The 20,659-nt window shown below is 44.1% G+C and overlaps 1 protein-coding gene across 1 annotated transcript in view; it reads left to right on the plus strand.

Annotated features, from left to right (window-relative positions):
* LOC107109032 (coiled-coil domain-containing protein 162-like) overlaps positions 1 to 20,659 on the plus strand; it is a 51,640-nt gene that overhangs the window by 2,621 nt on the left and 28,360 nt on the right. The window contains exons 2-7 of the mRNA XM_015409608.1: positions 1,236 to 1,374; positions 2,206 to 2,326; positions 4,278 to 4,387; positions 14,793 to 14,942; positions 15,301 to 15,468; positions 17,427 to 17,579. Of these exons, the coding sequence (XP_015265094.1) occupies positions 1,236 to 1,374; positions 2,206 to 2,326; positions 4,278 to 4,387; positions 14,793 to 14,942; positions 15,301 to 15,468; positions 17,427 to 17,579 (841 nt within the window). The remainder of the gene's footprint in view (positions 1 to 1,235; positions 1,375 to 2,205; positions 2,327 to 4,277; positions 4,388 to 14,792; positions 14,943 to 15,300; positions 15,469 to 17,426; positions 17,580 to 20,659) is intronic.

Raw genomic sequence — 20,659 nt, forward strand, 5'->3', positions numbered from 1 at the left:
CCACAGCCTCTGCCTAGGGAAAGCAGCTATCCCACCGTCCTTTCCCTGCAGTGGGAACCAAAGCAGCTGACATCATTTTCCTCGCCCCCGTATGATCCGCACAACAATCCTGTGAGGTACGTTAAGGTTGAAAGTATGTGAATGGTCCATAATCCCCCAGGCAGCTTTTAAAACATGAACCTGGGACCTGCACACCATCCTCTGAAGCGCTCTCAGGTACATATCTGTGGCAGAAATGGGGTGACTGCTGGCACCGTTTCCTATCATTTTTTGCCTTGTGGTATTCTGCTTGTGGTGTGATCTGTCTTTTTTGTGGTGTGGCATGATTATGTTATTGGGTTTGTTTCTGTTGAAGGGGAAGTGATGTGTTGTGAGTGAGGACATATTGTACCTCAGAATACAGCAGGTCCCATATGCAACTGACAATGCCAACTGTCTTGCAGAGGGGGGAGGGAGTTTGAGGTGTGGAATGGAGTGAAGACCAATCAGCTTCCATATGCAAATGACCTTGAAACGCTGGTCCAATCAGAGAAGAGTGGGCTGAAGCGGCCCAGCCGTAGAAGCCCCGTCCCTGCACTCAGTCTGCAGATGGTCCGCTCCTGTCAGAGGCCCAGAGCAGACTGACCTGAACACTCTGGCTGGAGCTGACGTGGGCGGGAGTACACAAAGCAGCCAGCGTCTTCTGACTGACAGTTCAAGCCTCCAAACACTGTTGGTGTGAATTGGAACGTTGGGCCCCACTACGGCTTTATATATAAAGGAGACATTTATATCCCATCTTTCCCATTGTTCAATGCACAATTAAAACATTTAATATCAGTGAAACCCCAAATTATTCCCACTCCAACCTAATAAAACCTAATAAATAGAATCTCTCTGTCTGTACATTATTTTAAATGGAGGAGCATTCAGTCATACAAACTCCTGCTAGACGGGAGGACAGACCAGACATAGCTTTCCCTCTGTGTCTACTATTTGTGAAGATTTACGCTCATTTTCAGTTTGTCTTAGTTTATTAACCTGGCTATCATTCTCACAGCTTTATTAACTGAATTTTTGACTGTTAACCACCCCATGAAAATGAAACTCAAATTACATGAGCTATTCAAATGATAGGGAAATACATAGAAATGTAAAATATGAAGGGTATGAGAGGAGGAGGAAATTGTAAATAATTAGAAAATAGTGTCTTTTATTAATATACACACAATATATGTAACTCTGCATTTTTCTAGTGTTGAAATTCTTTACCCTGCTATAAGATCTGTAGCCATACGTATGGGTCTGGAAGATGAATTCGAAGGTTTTGTCACTACATCTCAGTGTATATTTCCCCTTAAAGAAGCTTCAGAAGCTGAGCTCAAAACACAGCAGGTAAAGCAAAACAGAAGACACGAGGAGGTTGTTCTGTAAAGTATAGAGAAATATATTTTCTTTAAAAATATTAGAAGAAATCCAACCCTTGCCAGATCTGTAAAATTTGAATTTCTATCTAAAGGTCTAAAATTGATTACCAACTGATTATGAACTAAAGTGCAGCATATTGTTTTAACAAGACATCAGCACTCCTTGAAAATGAATTAGTTACTTGAGGGTCAACTGAATGTCTGTACTTATTAAACATTATTTATTTTATTATTTTTTTACTAGCACTTTAGTATGTTATATGTATGGTTTTAGAATTTGTGTTTAATGGATTTTATAACTTATATTTATATTGTATTTTTTAATATTGTGCCCTGAGCCAGCTTTGCTGAGAGGGCGGGGTAAAAGTCGACTAAATAAAATAAAATAAATATTATTTAATTTGTTTATATCCCGCCTTTCTCCCCAGTAGGGACCCAAAGCAACTTACATTGTTCTCCTCTCCTCCATTCTATCCTCACAACAATCCTGTGAGGTAGGTTAGGCTGAGAGTGGGTGACTGGCCCAAGGTCACCCAGTAAGCTTCCCTGGCATGAGTGGGGATTTGAACCTGGGTCTCCCAAATACTAGTTCAACATTCTAACCACTATATCACACTGGCTCTCTACTTTCTACATTACTCAGGCAAGTAAGAATTCTCTGTCAACCAGAAGACATACACCTAGCGCAAATGTTTCCCATCAAAAGTAACCCTGTACTCTGCCATTGTGGTTACTGAATGTCAGTTGTCGTTATATCCTCTTGTCTTTTTAATGTACATAAAATATCTTCTGGTTCCAGCTTAAAAAGCTCTTGGAAAGTCTAGAAATACATATTATTCACGATGTGCAAAAGAAAACAAACAAAGAAATGACATTGGTTATATCTGAAAAAGCAAGAGAAGAGAGAAACCTTCCTACTGGTAATGACTGCACATGTTTAATATCTTGCTCATTTTAATAAGGTCTCTGTTATCTTGTGCTGAGGTGGCTCAAGTGGTTAAGATGCTGAACTGCAGGCTGTGGAAGGTCAGTAGTTCAGCAGTTCGAGACCTGAATTGCCATATGATGGAGTGAGCTCCCGTCTCTAGTTCCAGCTCCTGCCAACCTAGCAGTTCGAAAGCAAGAAATTGCAAGTAGATAAATAGGTACCACTTCATTGGGAAGGTAACAGCGTTCCGTGCACCTTGGTGTTTAGTCATGCCGGCCACATGACCACGGAAATGTCTTCAGACGGTGCTGGCTCTTCGGCTTTGAAACGGAGATGAGCACCGCAACCCTAGAGTCAGACTCGACTGGCTTTCGAGCAAAGGAACCTTTACTTTACCCTTTATCTTGTGCTAGCCAAATCAAAAGATAATGTGCAACTTCACACAATGAATGGGGCGGGGCAGCCCATGCTTCTGAAATACAGGCTGTCAGTTTAGAATAGCAGCCTCTCTGCCAGTTACTGGAGAGGTACACCAGAAGGCTCTAGAGAGGGGATGCACAGCGTCTAAGTAAAAACAAAAACAAAAAAAACCACAAGAGTTTATTAGTACTTTCAAACAACACATATGTAATAATATGTAGTTGGAAAAGTGAACTGTTATGTGAATTGAGTGATTTCATAACTAATAGAGTCTTAAGATGTTTAGACAAATGTTAGTCCACAGTGAAATATGTAATATTTGTGCTTGATGGAAGGAGATCTGCAGTTGTGCCTGGATTGGGGACCAGCCCATGAGAGGGAGGAAGAGAGAAGGACCACAAATTTATTGCTAGGGAGAATCAGGCCACAAATTTGTTGATTACAGGTTCCTCAGGTCCTGGTGAAGCATAAACTGGAGACAAGTGTAGTTGATAGCCCAACTGCTTTCAGCACCTTCCCCGAGGCCGGTTGGGGTAAGCGAGGGAAGAGGGCTGGTATTAGGGCTGGAAGCATCAGAAACTGCTCTTTCTACTCATCACCATCTTCCTGGGGGTGTGGTCAATGCATTGACCCCAAGGTTGGCTGCCATGCACTCTCCCCCCAGCCCCTTAAGGGGACCCCCCTTTTGGTCACACTATGAGCCCACCCTACACAACCTGTGCTATGATCCCCAGCCAATGCCTAAACGTTAGCAGCCAATTGTGATGGTTATGATCTTTTTAACTGTACAATCATGCATACACTATATGTTCTTTGCTATGGGGAAGGCGAAAACCCTGGGGCCTGTTAGCCCATTAGAGCCCTGAGTAAAATTCATCTCTGGTCCTGTTAACCAGTGAGCCCCTGCAGACATAGCAAAGGATGGGTAGCCACACAGAAAATAAACTCAGAAAGCATGGGGTTGGAGGGGGTGGCCAGGAGAGAGTTCCTGAATGTCCAAAGCACCTGCAGACCACTCCTATTCAATATGAGCTGAAGATCAGAAAGTAACTTGCAGCCCCCAGGTCCACCGCCATGTCCTTCCCAGTGATGGGAGTGTGCTCCTTGAGGGCTACCTGGCTGACAGCCACTGCTAGGCCCAACTATCCAGGGTCATCCTTGTCTCCCTCTCCCGGCACAAATGATGCTCCAGCTGAAGGCTGAGAACTAGACTTTTACAAATATTTTGTTCAAGTTTACTAGTGTGTGCGTGTGTGAAAGAGAGAGAGAGAGAGAGAGAGAGAGAGAGAGAGAGAGAGAGAGCACTCCCAATCTATGTGGTGCTTTCCTATACATGAATATCCTGCCTTCTGGAGGCAACTGCCATTGGGAGCACTGAAAGCAGCCTCCGTAACAGGGCTATTTTGTATGCACCAATACCAATGATTTCAAGGAACCTTAAGTAATTGGTGTTGAAGATTGCAACTTCCATTGTTCTATTATTCTGAAAGTTGCTGATGAAGTTCTTTTCTCTGTTCTTTCAGAGCTCTGGAAACATCGCAGCATGCAAGAAAACTTCTCAGTTACTAGACCAGAAATAGTCGAGTCATTTATTCAGAGGCTAATGGAAAATCACCAAGAAACTGATGCAGAGGTGCTCAGGTTATATTTCTTTAATAGAGAGTCAGCTTTCATATGGCAAAATCATCTTAAGTTATAACGTTGATTAGAGAGAGAGAAACACAGACTTCTGGTTAATTAAAATGATATTAATTGACTGTAATAATGGACAAAAAAGCAGTAGAGCAGGAGTCCAGTAGCAACTTAGAGACCAATAAAATATATAGCCAGGGTATGAGCTTTCATGAGTCTCTGCTTGCTTTTTCAGAAAAGCAAGGAGGGATGGCAAGAAGGGAGATTACACACACGCACAAAAGTGAGGACCTGAAAGGAATTTATGGGAAGGGGGATTCCCATTCTTCATACCTTTGCTTCCTCCCCTCTCCCCCCACCCCTTCTGTCATTCATGCTCTCTCCCCTTCTTTCTCCTCCACAGCTTCCTGCCACTGTTCTCTCCCCCTTCCCCCACCCTTTCACTCTTCCACCCCTGATTCTTTCTCCCCACCTTAGCTGTCGCCCCCCCCCCCCCAAATCACTGGCCTGTTTCCCCTGCCTCCAGCATTGCCACATTTGGGATGGAGTTAAGACTTCCAGAAGCAGGGTTTTTGGGCAGCAGGCGGGAGGATGGGAGGGGGGGCATAGGATTCGCCACTTCCTTGCCAAATTGTCCACCTCCAGGCCACCTGCCTCAGCAGCATTTCAGGAATGGGGGAAGGGAGAGGCAAAGACTCCCCCCTCTTCCTCAGGCAGGGCAGCGGTTCCAAAGTGTTCCTCCAAACACTTTGACCTTGCTGCTTTCCCCAAGCCTCATAGCAACTGCAGCATTTCCTCCTTGTCCACCTGCCCCCACTCTAAGCTGTGGAGTCTTGTGAGCAACAATTCTACTTTGCGAGCTTCTGTTATTAAAGTTGTGAGCGATCGATTTGGCTACTGCATAAATTAGTTTGCTCTGGAGCCATTCTTCCTGATCTAAGACAAAAATGTGTGAGCTGGAGGCTAAAAAACGGTGAGCTACCTCACACTAACTCAGCTTAGAGGGAACACTGGAGTCCAGTAGCACCTTAAAGACTAACAGGGTATGAGCTTTCCTGAGTCACTGCTCACTTCTTCAAATTCATGAGGTTCTGGGGTATTAGTAAGAACAGGGTGTAGGAATGTAGCTACAAGGAAGAGGTGGTGGGAGAAATGTGGCAAGATACCTGGGGCTGGTTGAAGCAAAAGGAAGAAGCACGGAGAAGAGGAGCTCCAGAAGAGAGTGGAGGAGATGAAGGACAGGTGCGGGAACTAGGAATAATAATATGGGGAACTGTGCTGGCAGGAGAAAGAAAGAGAGGAAGATGAGGATCTAGAGAGGTATTCATACATTGCCTGATGCTGAAGTGTGAGCATAGTCAAGAATGGTGGTGGACAATCCTGAGCTAAAGCTGAACCTAACCTGGTGTGCTAAAAAGAATTTCTTTTATACTCCAAAACTTCTCTGCCAGTGATGGGAACAATGTTTCCCAGATTTGTACTGCTCAGGATGCTTGATGAGTAGCTTGGAATGTCAGGCACAGGCACAGGTCATTCATTTTGGTCTGTATGTGGGGAGATTCCATGGAGTCACGAGAGAAGCTCCTGATGGAAGGGTGTGACATATCCCACAGGAACCTGGCTGTCTCTTTGTGAGAGCATCTTGTTTCAATGAACTCCTATTGTGATTATCTAGTTTTATCAAAGATATTGTCTTCCTGCACCTTTGACTTTGTGGACCCAATGGGTGGGTGGGAGGCACACAGTAACATACATTGCTCAGACTTTGTGTTATCACTATGTAACATGTTGTTAGATCCCAAATCAGGAGAATAGATCCACGTTCAAAAAGAAGAAAGATTTATTTCCAAAGCATGGTTGATCACGAACATACAGAGATTGTTAAGAATAACTACAATACCCAGGGAAGGTGTATTAAAAGGAAAATCAAACCAGGTTTAAACCAATGAACATATTTCCCTCGTCAGGTTCACAGATTAGAAAAGGCGCGAAGCGGGCTGAGAACAGCAACGGCCAATTCCATAAACACAGGTTGAGTTCACACGGGAAACCTAAACAAGCCAGAGCTTCAAGACATAACACCACATCACACCAGCTGGAGACCTTGGCAGTTACAGAGGCACTACATGAACAGGATAAGGCTTTGGGAGACAGGGAGGGGGATGGGACACGTCCCAGGGAAATGGCAGCTCGCTGACACATGTGCTAGATCAGCTTGTGTTGTTGTCTGAAAACATTTTGTTGCAGGAGTTTCAAATTTCATTAGGTGGATTATAAACTGATTCTTCAAAGAGCAACCTGCGTAATATAGGGAGGCCTGCAAGCTTCTATGAAATGTGGTATTAGGGCTACAGTGTATACATATATACATATATGTATATGTGTACATATGTATACATATATACATGTATACATATATACATATAGCATGTATACATATGAAAAAGGGTGGTGGGGTAATAATATGGACTTTATTCTTTAATATTTCTATTGCTGTATTATAGAGTTTTTACATTACTGCTTTTGTTGTAGCGTCTTCTGTTACACAGCTCTGTCTGGTGTTTTGGGGTTTTACAACTACCAGTGTCCAGATTTAACTGTTTATAATCAAGTGAAGTGTCTACTTTCACTTTCTGCTGAAGGTGGTGATGTCAGCTCCTGTGGGTAATCCATACAATACTGAAATATCTAAGAGCCATTCCTTGTAGTTTTGTTATATATGCCATATTCTTACATTGGTCCCATGTTATGTACTGCAAGATATATTGTACTTATTTCTGAACAGTCTTTAGCTTCCTTCTAACATCAGTAGCTAAGAAAACTCTCCTCCTAGTAAATAAACTGACATATAGAGAACTTTAGCTGCTTCCACACGTGGATGATTCCCTGTTGTGCAGCATCAATCAAATGTTCAATGTTTTCCTTGGTATCCCCTCATGCCTACCCATTTCACCCTCCCCACCACACCACCTTCTTGCTGGCCTTAAAAAAAGATTGGTACTAGCTATATTGTTGGTGTTTTAACACTATAGAGATATAGCCACTGCTAATTTTAAAAGCAAGAAACCCTGTGGTGACAGATGGGGGGAAATGGTGGGCTCATGGGGATACTGAGAGAAAATGGCACCAAGGAAGGCAGGTGTTGGAAATGTGTGTGTTTCCAAGGTCTCACAATCCAGTCATTATAGGGTTAACTTGTGTACCCTGTATTGCTATTGTTTAGACGGACCTGGAAGGGAAACCTGGCACAGAGCCAATGGAGGATTAGCCGGGAAAAGTAACTTCTATTGTGATACAGATTGGTTGTTTGTTTCAGGTGACTTCCTTTCTAGGGGTCGAGAAGAAGGACAGATTCTCCATTGTCTGTGTGTTAGTGTGTGACTATGTTTTGAGAAGTAAGCAGTAGAAAATGTAGCTCTTAGGAGTTTGTTATTTTGTAGGTTTCCTGTATACCTTTTACCCTTAGAAATAAAGGTGTTTTTTTCAAACGCAAAGAAATCTCTTCTTTCTAATAGAGCAAGGTCCATTGATACTCTGAGTAATTTAAATACTTTTGACTATTTTACAAGAGCAGGGAGGTCTGAAAATTCATTATCTTCCCATCCATCCAGTGACCAAACCTGCTTTGGATCACAATCTAAAAAGATTGTACCAAAACAGGTTTGGGAAGAAACACAGTGAGGCAGGGGAGAACCCTGAAAGCAGGTGATTGCACAGTCATGCTGTGTGGAACTCAGGAAAACAATACTGAAGTCTTGGATGCAAAGCAGAGTTAATGGTCCATGTGCATGAAGCCTGTGACAAACCTTTAATGCCATGTGGGGACTGATGAACAATCTCTAGTGCAGTGTCTAAGCTAACTCCAGGATACTAGCATTTTTCTTGCATTTCTTCTTGACCCAGTGGTTTAGCTCATGGTTGAAAACCCTTTTGAATTTTAATACTCTTTTGTTAAAACTGAAACCAGGTCATCAGTCCTATTTTGTTTTAATAACTGATGCACTATCATTGCAGAAATATGATTTTAAAAAATTAACACTGTTCATCAATTTCAAGAAGACTTCCTCCCATGTTGGAAGTATGAAATAAATAAGTTCTTTTTGTTTTAAAGAACTTGAATATTGTCATGAGAGTTTCATGCTCATGGACAAAATCTAGTTCTGCTTTTGTATCTTGGTCCCTTTACTACTTAGATTATGGTCTTGTGGAGTGGACTGGGTGGTTTGTGTGAATTATGGAATGGTATAAAGACTTCTTGTCGAATCTACATACTCCTATTTGTATTAGCAGGGAGTACCTGGGAACTCCCTGAGAATACAGTACTTTCAGCCTACCATTACATATGTGGCAAAGTGACATCAGCTATTATAAAATTATATGCTAGCAAGAAACTGGATTCATTTATTCCAGCTGCTGTATATTTCAGTTCACCCCACAACTGGTCTGAATGTGAAGAGTAGGTTTGCTTCATTTTGCCAACTACTTTTCTCCATGATAATGTACATAAAGTGAAATAAAATTTCATTAAAATTACATCAGGATAAATGAAGAGAGGTATGTAAATTAGCCCTAAACAAAATATAGTTTCCATCCATCATCAATCATTCATTCATTCAGTTGATTTATATCCCACCGTCCTCGCAAGTGGGCTCAGGACAGCTTGCAAGGTCACATAGAATATCGTGACAGAGAACAATATATAAAATTCAAACAATTACATTTAAAGCCCCCCCAATAACAGAATTTAACCCCTCCCCCAAATAACAGAAGCAGCACCTGTAATGTTAAAAATGAAAGTGGTCGTTGTGGCCATTGCTGGGCAACTATAACAGTATTCCCAGCCTTAGTTTCTGTCGGTAAAAGGCAGCGGGAGGGTGCATGCTCTTTCCAGGGCTGTTTTGGCCTTCTTTCAAATACAACAGAAATGAAGAACAGGCCTTTGAGAGAGAGCTTATCAGGGTCAGGCCTGGCAGTAGCAGCTACTGGGCAACTTGATGCCACGTGACTTACCTAGGCCCGGCTGCTGGCTGTTGTTCAACAGCAGACAGCCTACCAAAGCCAGAGTGGTGTAGTTGATCCAGCAAAATATTATATACACCCAGAGAAAGCTAGCACATAACCTAGTCCTTTGTAAAGATACTCTGGGAAGTGGTTGTTGCTGCCTGAAAAGGGAATAAAAGGGAGGATATAAAATATACTTTGCCTGTCCAATGAGAAGAGAAGGGGAGGTCTGCAGTGTAGAAATCCTTGAAGATACTGGGGGAAGACAGTCCTTGGGCAAGACTTTTCGGCCAAACTAGACATGTCACTGTCTTCATGGCCAGTATGAGGATGCTACTGCCATTTAAAGTAATTTAAAAATGCCGGGGTTAGGGTGGCAGGGGGGTGCATTTATTCATCTCCCCGAATGGTGCTGCTGAATTGCCGGGGGGGGGCACTCCAGCCGGCAAGGGAGGTGCATCCTGGGGTGCTTTGCTTCCTGTGTGGAGTGAGGAAGGGACAAGGCCAGCCGGCCGAGGGAAAGGGAGCCCACCAGCAGGACATGCGGGCCAAGGCCTAATGGGGAAGGTGGGGTGGCAGGCAGGCCAGAGTGGCACCCTCGTTGAGCCGCTGCCCTAGGCAACGGTCTAAAATTTGTCAGTGATGGGCCGGCCCTGCCCACAGCATAGCATTCTTGTGCCCCCCCCCTTCTTCAAGTGCCAGAACCACTGGTTTTGGGAGGCGTGTTGAAAGACCTGAGTCCGATTGAGGTGAAGAGAGAGGAGGTCCTACGACTGATAGGCAACTTAAAATCTGATAAATCACTAGGCCTGGGTGGCATACATCCAAGAGTTCTGAAATGTGAACTTGTGGATCTCCTGACAAAAATATGTAATCTTTCATTAAAATCTGCCTCCATTCCTGAGGACTGGAAGGTAGCTAATGTCACCCCCATCTTTAAAAAGGGTCCCATCGATACCGGGTAAGTTGGTGGAAACTGTTGTTAGGGAGAGAATTAGTAGGCACATTGATGAACAAAAACTATTGAGGCAGGGTGCGGTCACATGGTTGTTTTGATCGGGTTTCACTGCTGGTCCCTCTCGCATTTAAATTTGCTGATCAGACATGCCAATCCACCTCCCGCGCCGAAGTGGGCTCTCTTGCACAATCCTCCCGGTTCTCTACCGCGTTTTCCTGCTCTGGGAAAATCAAGTACTTTCCGGGTACTTGCGCTTTGAATCCACGATTTTGCCTATCTGGACAGCCATCTCTCGTGCAGTGATTGCGATTAGGTCGTCTGACCATTCTTCACCGCAATGAGGGTTCCCCCCCAGCTTCTTCGAGCGTGTGAGCAATCCTGCACTAAATATGTTCATTGCATGAACGTTCAAGTGCACAACTTCCTCTCCTCTCTCTCCTGCCCCCCTCCCCGGTCCCTGGGTTTCTTGGATTTCCAGCAAGCCTCCTCTTGCCAGCTGGCTTCCTTTTCTTCCGGGTCCACTCCGGTGTCCACTTCTGTCCCCCCCCCGATCCTGTGCACTTTCACCAAAACCTGCTTTCCACCCACTCTGGGGCTGGGAAGGGGGCAGAGAAGCCGACTTTTCCCCCTCTCATCCTTTCCACATTTTTTTTTGCCAAGCTGCCACCTCGTGTGTAAGAGCGATGTGTATAAACCTTCAAGCACTTGGTTGTATGTGGCTGGGTAGTTTTGTTTGCTGTTGGGGGGGGGGAACCTGCCACTACCCCTTTAAAGGGGGCGGGGGGGGGGAGGAGAGTCCCTCTCCTGCTCTCTCTGGGGCTGATGATTAACCTGCTGCTGGCTGGGCTGTGCAGGACCAAGTGTAAATAATGCCGGCAGCCCAAGTTCCTCCACTGGACCCGGGCGAGGGAGGGAGGGAAGCCCAGGAAGCAATGTGTCATCCCAGCAGTCAGGGAAATGAGAAGCCATGCTTGAGGACTCAGACGCATCAGTTTGCACAATAATTTTTTTCATTTCATCTGGGTGGGCAAGCACCGGTTCTGAGGTGAATAAGGCCTTTAGGCGATCGAACGCGTCTTGACACTCATTGCTCCATGGCAGTGTGGCGCTCGGCTTTGTAGCCTCCGGGCCCTTCCCCTTAGTTTTTAGGAGATCTGTGAGGGGTAAGCTGACCTGGGCAAAGTTGGGTAAAAAGGTTCTGTAAAAGTTCGCAAAACCGAGGAAGGATTGGAGCTGTCGTCTGGTTCCGGGTACCTCCCAACCCAACACATCTTGCACCTTCCCCGGGTCCATGGCCAGGCCCCGGTCAGAGATCCGATACCCCAAGAAGTCAATTTGCATTTTGTGAAATTCACATTTTGACAGTTTGGCGAAGAGTTTGTGCTTGTGCAACGTGGTTAAGACCTCCCTCACCAATTTCACATGTGAAGGCAGGTCGGGGGAGTACAGCAATATATCATCAAGGTAAACAAGCACCCCCTTGAACAAGTGCTTGTGTAACACTTCATTTATTAAGTTCATGAAGACCCCTGGAGCCCCCTGAACGCCGAAAGGCATCACCCGGTATTCGAATTGACCCAGGGGGGTGTTGAAAGCGGTTTTATGTTCGTCCCCTTCCCTGATGCGCACCCGGAAGTAGGCATCTCGAAGGTCTAGCTTGGAGAATATTTTCCCTTTGGCCCATGAGCAAGTCTTTAATCAATGACACGGGATAGGCGTTAGTAGTTGACACTGCATTTAAGCCCCGGTAATCCGTGCAGAGTCTTAGCCCCCAATTCTTTTTCTTTTGGAATAGAACTGGGGCCGTGAAGGGGGACGAAGCCGGTCGGATGAACCCTCGGGCTAAGTTCTTCTCTATGAATTTGTGCAGTTCTTCCTTTTCGGCCAATCCCATTGCATAGATGCGCCCCTTCAGCAATTTCTGCCCCGGCAACAGTTCAATGCTACAGTCTGAATGTCTGTGAGGGGGGAGCTCTTCCTCTTCCTCCTCAAACACTCTAGCCAAATCCCGATACTCGGGGGGAATGGTTAACAGCTCCTCCTGAGCCAGGCACACACAAGGGCCCTCCGCTATGGGCTGTTGGCCCCAGTTCAGGTCCCACCGGTGGCTCTGGCACTTTGGAGAAATGAACTGTACTTTCCCTTCATCCCACAAGATGTAGGGGTCATGTCCGTGCAACCATGGGGCCTCGAGGACTAAGGGGAACCTGGCAATTGAGGTGATCACAAATGCTTTATTCTCCCAGTGTTTCCCAGCCCCAATCCGCAACGGCACAGTCTCATACTCACACGGGTCTTTCATTGTAGAGCTGTCCGTTTCGGTGAAAATCAGGGGTCTTTTAATTTCACCACCCCAGCCTCCAATCCCATAACCATCGAGGGGTTGATAAGGTCCCTCCCGCACCCCGAGTCAATTAGGGCTCTCACCCATATATGCGTGCCGAGGCTGGGGTTAATCAAAGTCACAGTCACGAAAAAGAGGGAGGGAAAACTGCTCACCACATTAGGCACCCCCGGAATCGGGCCCTGCTGCTCCGCGCCTCTTACAGCAGGACCAATCTGTTTCCCGCCGGCTCAGGGTCCTCTCTGCTGGATTCCGCCTCCCCTTCCTCGAGAGCCACTTGCAACGCTTTGGCATATTTTGGCTTCCCAGTCGCCTTCTTCACTGGCACTTGGGTTGGTTCACTGGGCCCCTGTTTCACAGGCCCCGATCCACCGCAATTGGCCGTGAAATGGCCCCGCTCCCCACATTTCAGGCAACGCCCCTGCCTCATGCGCTGCTCCCCGTTCGACTCCACGTGCCGTGGTGCTTTCCCTTTTGTTGGTTGAGGGGTCGGCTGACCCCCTGCCATCGCGATGTCCAGCCAAAGGGTTTGCAGGCGGGTTTCCGTGCTCTCTCCCTCTTGCATCCAGGCTGGGAGGGATACAGGATCAACTGCTCTCAGGACCGTCTCTTGAATCTCCAGGTTCAGTCCCACCCGGTATAGTTCCGCTAAGACAGGATCAGGCCAAGATTGCACTTTGGCCACGTGGAGCTTGAATTCCGATGAGTATCCCCTCACCGATCACCTACCTTGTTTAAGGGTTCGCAGGAACGCCCTCGCGTTGGGCCCAGCGTTCCGGTCTTCGAATTGGGCTCGCAACGGCCACATAAAAGCATCCAGATTAATCAATCCGTCACCGGCGTCGTCATAGTCACTGGCACCGTCGACTGGGTCGTTGGGGTCCCCCCACCAGTCGTGGCAGGAGTCGGGACTCCCTTAAAGTCGTCCATATCGGGAATGATGGCGCCTGGTATTTTTGGCCACTGTGTGTCAGAGTGTTGGACTGGATGGGCCATTGGCCTGATCCAGCATTGGCTTCTCTTATGTTCTTATGTTAACCACAGTCAGGAGAAAAGAGCGGCTCAGCCCACTGCACACAGGTTGCAATATTTTTAAATCACTTTAAAATGGTGATGGTGACCCTGTGGTAGCCACAATGATGCCATCACATCTACTTTGGCTCAAAGTCCTTGTCTGGTTCTAAGTTGGTGCCTCAGTTCCAAGAATAGCTGAATCCAAATTCCAGACAAAAGAGCCCTTTTAATACTTTTTTGTTGGTTGGATCATTGGGGTTTGAATTTAGAAAGGAAAAATCCAGTTTTTGCTAGAGCTATGAAGAGCTCCTGGCATGGCATGTTGGAAACTGGACTGAATTAAAATGGGGGGGGGGAGGATTAGCTTCAACGGTGGTAGAAATTGACCCAATTAATGCCCTGCTTCTATGGGCGCAATTGATCAGTTTACTACACTAGGAGGAATCATTCACAGGTATTGGCCAGGTGGAACTACTTACCAGGCTTCTATGTTAGGCCCTTGACAACAGATGCCTTGGGGCTCTAGGGGGGTTGGTTGGCATTTTATTTCCCCATATGCATGAGTAGCATTAAAGTTCACTTTAATGGCAGAGAATATGCTTCTCAAATGACTGCCTGTCATTTCCTGAAACCACCTTCTTTGGGGTGCTGCAACTTGGACCCCATAAATCCAATCCTCACCAAACTTGGAGGGCAGGTAGAGGAGAGTCAGCTGGAGATCCCCTGTGAGTTTGCTGTCTCTAGCATACTGGGGGGGGGGGTGTTCTACCACTTCACAAACTGAACCAGTTCATGAGGCAACTAAAAATGATTGACAGTCCGTGGTTTGCGAACAGGGCATGTCATGAACCAAACCACATTTTCCCGGTTCGTGCCCATCCCTACTGATCTCTATATTCTGGAGATCAGTTGTAATTTGAGGAGATCTCCAGGCCCTACCCAGAGGTTGGCAACCTTACATCAAACACTCAGTACATATGCTGTAACACCAGTGAAAAATCACTGGAAGCAAATTTGCAAAGCAGTGCACCCCTAGGAAAACTAACGTTTTGACTGTTATTTTCTGGGATGATTTCCCCCCCCCCTCAGATCACCATTGGAAAAGACCACTTACAGAGATGCTTCACTGCTCTGGGTTGTGACATCATGGCTAGAGAGCGCAGCAACTTTGAGACCTACTCCATGTTTTATGAAAATATCCTCCAGCAGCAGCAGCGGCTCCTGTATCAAAAAGAACAAGTATTCTCACGCTATTGATTTCATGGTGGGAAAGGGAAATATGTTGCTCTGATTCCTCTTCCATGGAAAGGGTTTGCATAGTTGCTGTACTAATCAAGTAGAAAGATGGTGATTTTTTCATGGAGATGGAAGGTGCTTTTTAATTCTCTTTCAGGAAATGCATGCAACAGAAGACAAAGGCAGAAATGCTGAGTTGGGGCTTACTCAGGTGGGTGGCATTGTTATTTTTATTCAGCTAAACTGAGGAACATCTCTTGTTGCTAGTTATATGTATACTCAAAGGTATGTTTTAAACCTATCAATTATGAATTTAGATAGAGGTACGTAGTTTTTATTGCATTTTCTCTTCATTGTTTAGGTAGCAGAACTGAGCCATGAGATGATCATGGAAATAACAGCCCTGAGAGCCAGACTTGCTGATCTACATAGAGAAGATTACCACCTCAAAGAACAAATAAGAAAAGAAGTGCAAGAGAATTATAATGCATTAGTGCAAAGCTTATTTCTGATGTGTTTGCAACTGAAAGTAAGTACAAAAGGGGCATGTATGTACAAAATGTAAGACAATTTAGTCTGCTTATTCATAGACAACCATGGTGAAGAGGTTGGGGAATATAAAAAATCTTTGTTAGATTTTGTTAACATTGTCCCCAGGCCCAGACAAGCCCCGGACAGTAGGATGTCTGCACAGAATTGTCCCACCCTTAAGATGCTGTTCCACTACGTCTCCTATGCCTTTTACAGTTCTTTCCATCTTCTTACCATTTCTCCCCTCCTCTCACTTATCTTCTATACTGTGGTTGTCTTTACCTAATATGTATGATACCAGTGAAAATAGCATTTGGCTAGTTGTATTCTGCCTTCTACTCTGGTGTCTTGATTCTGTCAGAACCCACAGCCAACAATGTAGTACACACTTCTCAGGAAAGGTAGGCACTGTTAAGAATGGCGTCTGCCCATTGGGCATAATAAGATATAGGGTATTCATATGCAACCCCCCTCCCACTGCCCTGGCCAATAAGTCACGCTCTCGCATGCGGGAGAAGGAGCTCAGGCCGTTAGCGCTGAAGCTGGGAACAACTGCGCTCACACGGGTCCCTGGAAGCTAGACATCACACCACCTGTACAACTTAGAGATAAGCGTTACAGCAGCTACGAAGTACAGAAGGAATGCAGTGGCAATTAGTATTCAACTGACCTCCCCAACCCCCATGGCAGCATAGCTGACAGATTCAAGAGAATAGTTTAGTCTATAGAAGCTCTGTTACAGAAAGTGTTTACACAGTTCAAATGTCAGTGGTTCGGAAACAACAGTGTTGATACATGTACTTTAAATGGAGAAACCGTTTGAGATTTCCAGTTTAATAGGTACATGCTATTATTATTTGTTTTGTTAAATCTGCTTCTGTGGCATATTGGAAACCACAGGGCCATTTTCTTTGGTATGAACAAAATAAAAGTCCTTAGCTCACTTATTGTAGCATAATCTTTGGTAGACTAAAGCAAAAATAAGTTACTTTAAGGTGCTACAGGACTTTGCTTTTGCTGTAACAGGTGGCTTCCTCGCTAGAATATCTTTTGCTTGGGCTATTGAGAAAATAATTGGAAATTCATTTTTCCACTTTTTAGCTCCCATGACTGTCAAAAATATGACCTACAATATTTGTTAAAAGAATGAGAGACTGAGGGACTCAGCATTTACGCTGTCATTAGGATGCTTCTTTTGTGAATTTTTGAATTTTGCAAAACCTGGGCTCTTGATCCATTCACAGTGCAACTTTTTTATAGCTGCTGGGAACTTTTCTCTAGGGGGTTATGGGATGCCTGCAAATAGCAGCCTTTCCATTCTGCCATGTGGAAAAAAAGAACACAGAAATCCAAATTGTTACTAATTTACTGTGGGGATCCTGATATTCATCTTAAACAGGGAACTTTGTTTCAGAAGTAAATCACAGATTTGTATAGCTTGGAATATCAGATGGTGCTTCTACACAATTGTGAATGCAGTATTTGTAACTGGTGCAGAAAGGTCATGAACATATATTAGGCAGTGCTTGTGACATCAAACAAGCATGCCTTTTTTGTGCCTGTATCATTTTATGCACCTTAAAAAGTTCTATTTTATTTCCCTTTTTTTAGTTTTTGGCAGCTGAGTACTTTTCAGTGTACCATTCAAGTATGGAAAAAACCACAGCAAATACCAGCAAAGCTAACCCCTTTCTTCATTCAACAGTGCCCCGTGCTGCTACTAATCTCTACCTTGCTTTTTTCATTAGCTTTTTTCATTGTCTCCAGTGAGATGCTAATTTACATGCCCCCCAAAGTTGATAGAGCTTTCATAAAATAGGGGTGAAACTTAGAACAAGATTAATTTACAGTATTTGAAATTAGGGGGGTTTTAATCAGGAAAAATTGAATTGCATGCCTTCCTTTCAGTTCACATACATTTATATAAATAATTCTGACCTCTGGCTGTGGTTTCAGGGAAAACTCAATGAGTATCGCTTAAGCATCAGTCGACACATGTTTGAGATGATCAGTGAGGTGAGAAGAGACGGAGTGGACAAAATTATTGCCCTGAAGAAGAAATTTGGCTCCACTAAAGACAACAGTGTGCTCAAAGAACATTTGACTCAAGTAAGCTGACATGTGAGAGATTTTTTGAATTTATGTTACAGAAAAGTGAACAGACAAATGTCAAGATTCAACACTGAGAGGAATTAGGAGCCCGTATTAAGTATAGATCTGATATCTATGTTTTAGGCATTTTCTACATAATGAATGGAAGTGACTACAAATGAAAATGTATAGGAAAGTGATACTGAAAACATATCTAAGCAGGAAACAACACCTTGTTCATTTCCTAGAACTCCTTGATGTTGCTAACCCACCAACAGATGGGAGAACAGAGTTTATCCCTAAGGTTAAAATGTCTTTCTTCTGAGAAATTTAAAAATTCATGTCTTCCAGATCTGCAAAGATCACTGGTAGAGACATGTGTTAGCCTATTTCAGCTGGAAGAAACCTATTTTGGTGTCTTGCCTGTGTGTATGCCTCATGGCCAGATATACAGGAACAGAAGGAACGCTAATGCGCAAACACTTTCCAGTATTTGGAAACTACCATCAGGCAGGGCATGTAATGCTCCAAGCTAAATCTGATTTACATTAAGTGGGAGAGCTGAACTGGTGCTGGATACAAGCAAGAGAGGAGGAACAGAAACATGTTAATAAGAATAAAAAAACTTGCTTGGCAAGCTGGGGAACAAAAAAGGCTGAGAGATGGCACTGTATCACAAGTGTCAACACAGGCCAAATCTGAAAAGCACTTTCCTGTAGGACTTCACATTCACATAGCATCTTGTTTAAACTGGGCTGACACCCACGCAAAGCAACTGAGAGGCATGTTTAGCTGCTTTGTACAGGTAGCAGACAGTTTACACGAGATGCTGTTTGAGTGCAGTATTGCACAGGAGAGTGCTTTTGTCTAAACCAGTTACTGTCTTTGAATCTAGCTACAGTGGAGGGAGATGGAATGTTTATGTTAAAGTACACTATTGGTAGCTAAAATTTAAAAGTCAGATGAAGATTTTTTTAGTATCAGTAGTCTAAATTTCTGAAATAGTCCCTCCAGAAAAGAACCGTGAACAAATGATATTATGGGTCCAAAATTATCTTCATAGATTTATCCAATGCTATCTTGCAATTTCTTCATTAACAATGTTTATAAGAACTCTCCTTCTGACATCTGACTGTACTCCTGACGTCTTCTACATCTGATAGAACTCATTTTAAAAAGGTCGTTTCAGAGGGTAACCGTGTTGGTCTGCAGTAGAACAGCTAGATTCAAATCCAGTAGCACCTTAGAGCTTTTGAGAGTCAAAGGCAGCTTTGACTTTCCAAAGGCTGGTGGTGGTAGTGGAATAAAGTGCTGTCATGTCACAGCTGACTTATGTCAACCCCATAGGGCTTTCAAGGTAAGAGATGTTCAGAGGTGGTTTGCCATTGCTTGGATCTGCGTAGCAACCCTGGTATTCCTGGGTTATCTTCCATCCAAATACTAACCAATGCCAGCCAGTCCTGCTTATCTTCTGAGATCTGACAAGCTCAGGCTACCCTAGGCCATCTGGGTCAGGGCCTTGGAAGATTACATCCCCAAAATCTTTTTTGGGGGTATTTTTTTGCATTTGTGTGTGTGTACCCATGTCTGGAAGTCATGGCAACCTCTGATGACTCCTAACTGAGGTATGGAGGAAATTCAACGAAGTGGCTTGATAGCCTACCTCTGCCTCCCAGCCCTGGTATTCCTTGGAGGTCTCCCTTCCAAATACTTGACAGGGTCGGCCCTGCTTAGCTTCCAAGATCTGAAGAGATTGGGCATGCCTGGGCTAGCCAGGTCAAGGTACATCCCAAAAATCTTGTTTGCCTCTAAGATGCTTACTGGACTATTAAGTTGGCTCATCTGTGACTACTGGGATTCTTCCTTCCAGTCTCCTACCTTTGTTTTGCACACACACACCCCCACGCACCAGCTAGCACAACCAGAAATGGGACACTGTGGCTAGCATGCAGTAAAAAGGTTCTGGTTTGACTTTGTGGGTTTTGCATAAGGTCTGACTGATCACCTCCCCCCCCCCCCCGGTCACCTGGGTAGGTAACCCTTTGGCTTCCTTGCAGCAGAGTGGAAAGGAACAGGGCTAATTAGATGGATATTAAAAGAGATTCTATGATAGATCACTAAACAGAAGCTTAATCCTTGCCAGACAGATGGTGATGCTGGTGGACCCAGTTAACCAGGAAGGAGGTGATTTTCATGTTCTGGATGGGGCCATAGCCTCATATAAGGGCTGTACATAGTTTACAAATACTCCTGATTCCATCATTGCTCCGGGATATCTAACTAGCTTTTGTCACAGGATGTGCCTGTTTTTATTTATTTTAATCGTCATAGGGGGTTTTTTAATTTTTAAATAATCACATACGTTACAATAATCAGAGAATTACATAAATTTCCAATTGAAACATCAGAGTGAGAAAAATGAAATAAAGTGTCATAATGTTTGCTCCCAGTGGCTTAAAGCCTGTTTCCAAATAAAATCAGATTTTGTGAAATCCTCATTTATTTTTGCAGGGCTGATAATTTCATATATAAATAAAAACTCTTTACCTTATCTACAAAAAGCTTTATTGTTAGAAGTTTTATTTGTTTCCAAAGTTTGGCAAATATTACTCTAGCAGCTGTAATAACATATAAGGAAAATACCCAATATTTATTAGGATTAGACATAGCATAATTCAACCGAGTTTGGGTGTACCAACAACACTATGGTCAATACCCTTTGACAACATAATAGTAATAATCTTCCAATATTTCTTGGCTCTAATGCAACTCCAGCACATGTGGAAAAAATCTACGTGAGGCTCATTATAAAACTAGCGATAATTGTTAATCACTTTATACATTCTGGATAACCAGTTGGGGAAAGGTGCCAATGATGGAGCATCTTTATTGCCTTTTCTCTCAAATTCAGACTGACAGAAACAGGCAAGCCTTCAAGAACAAAACTTCCAACCCTGAGTGTCAAGCTCATAACCTACAAGCATTGCCATTTCTTTATATATGTTTGGCCTGAGCCCCGAGCAGCCATACATAACAGTTTATAATATATCAATAATGAGGCACTAAGAACTTTGAACAGGGTTAACTCACTTCAAAAA

Source organism: Gekko japonicus, unplaced genomic scaffold (assembly GCF_001447785.1).
Source record: "Gekko japonicus isolate JY-2015 unplaced genomic scaffold, Gekko_japonicus_V1.1 scaffold2357, whole genome shotgun sequence".
Classification (NCBI taxonomy): domain Eukaryota; kingdom Metazoa; phylum Chordata; class Lepidosauria; order Squamata; family Gekkonidae; genus Gekko; species Gekko japonicus.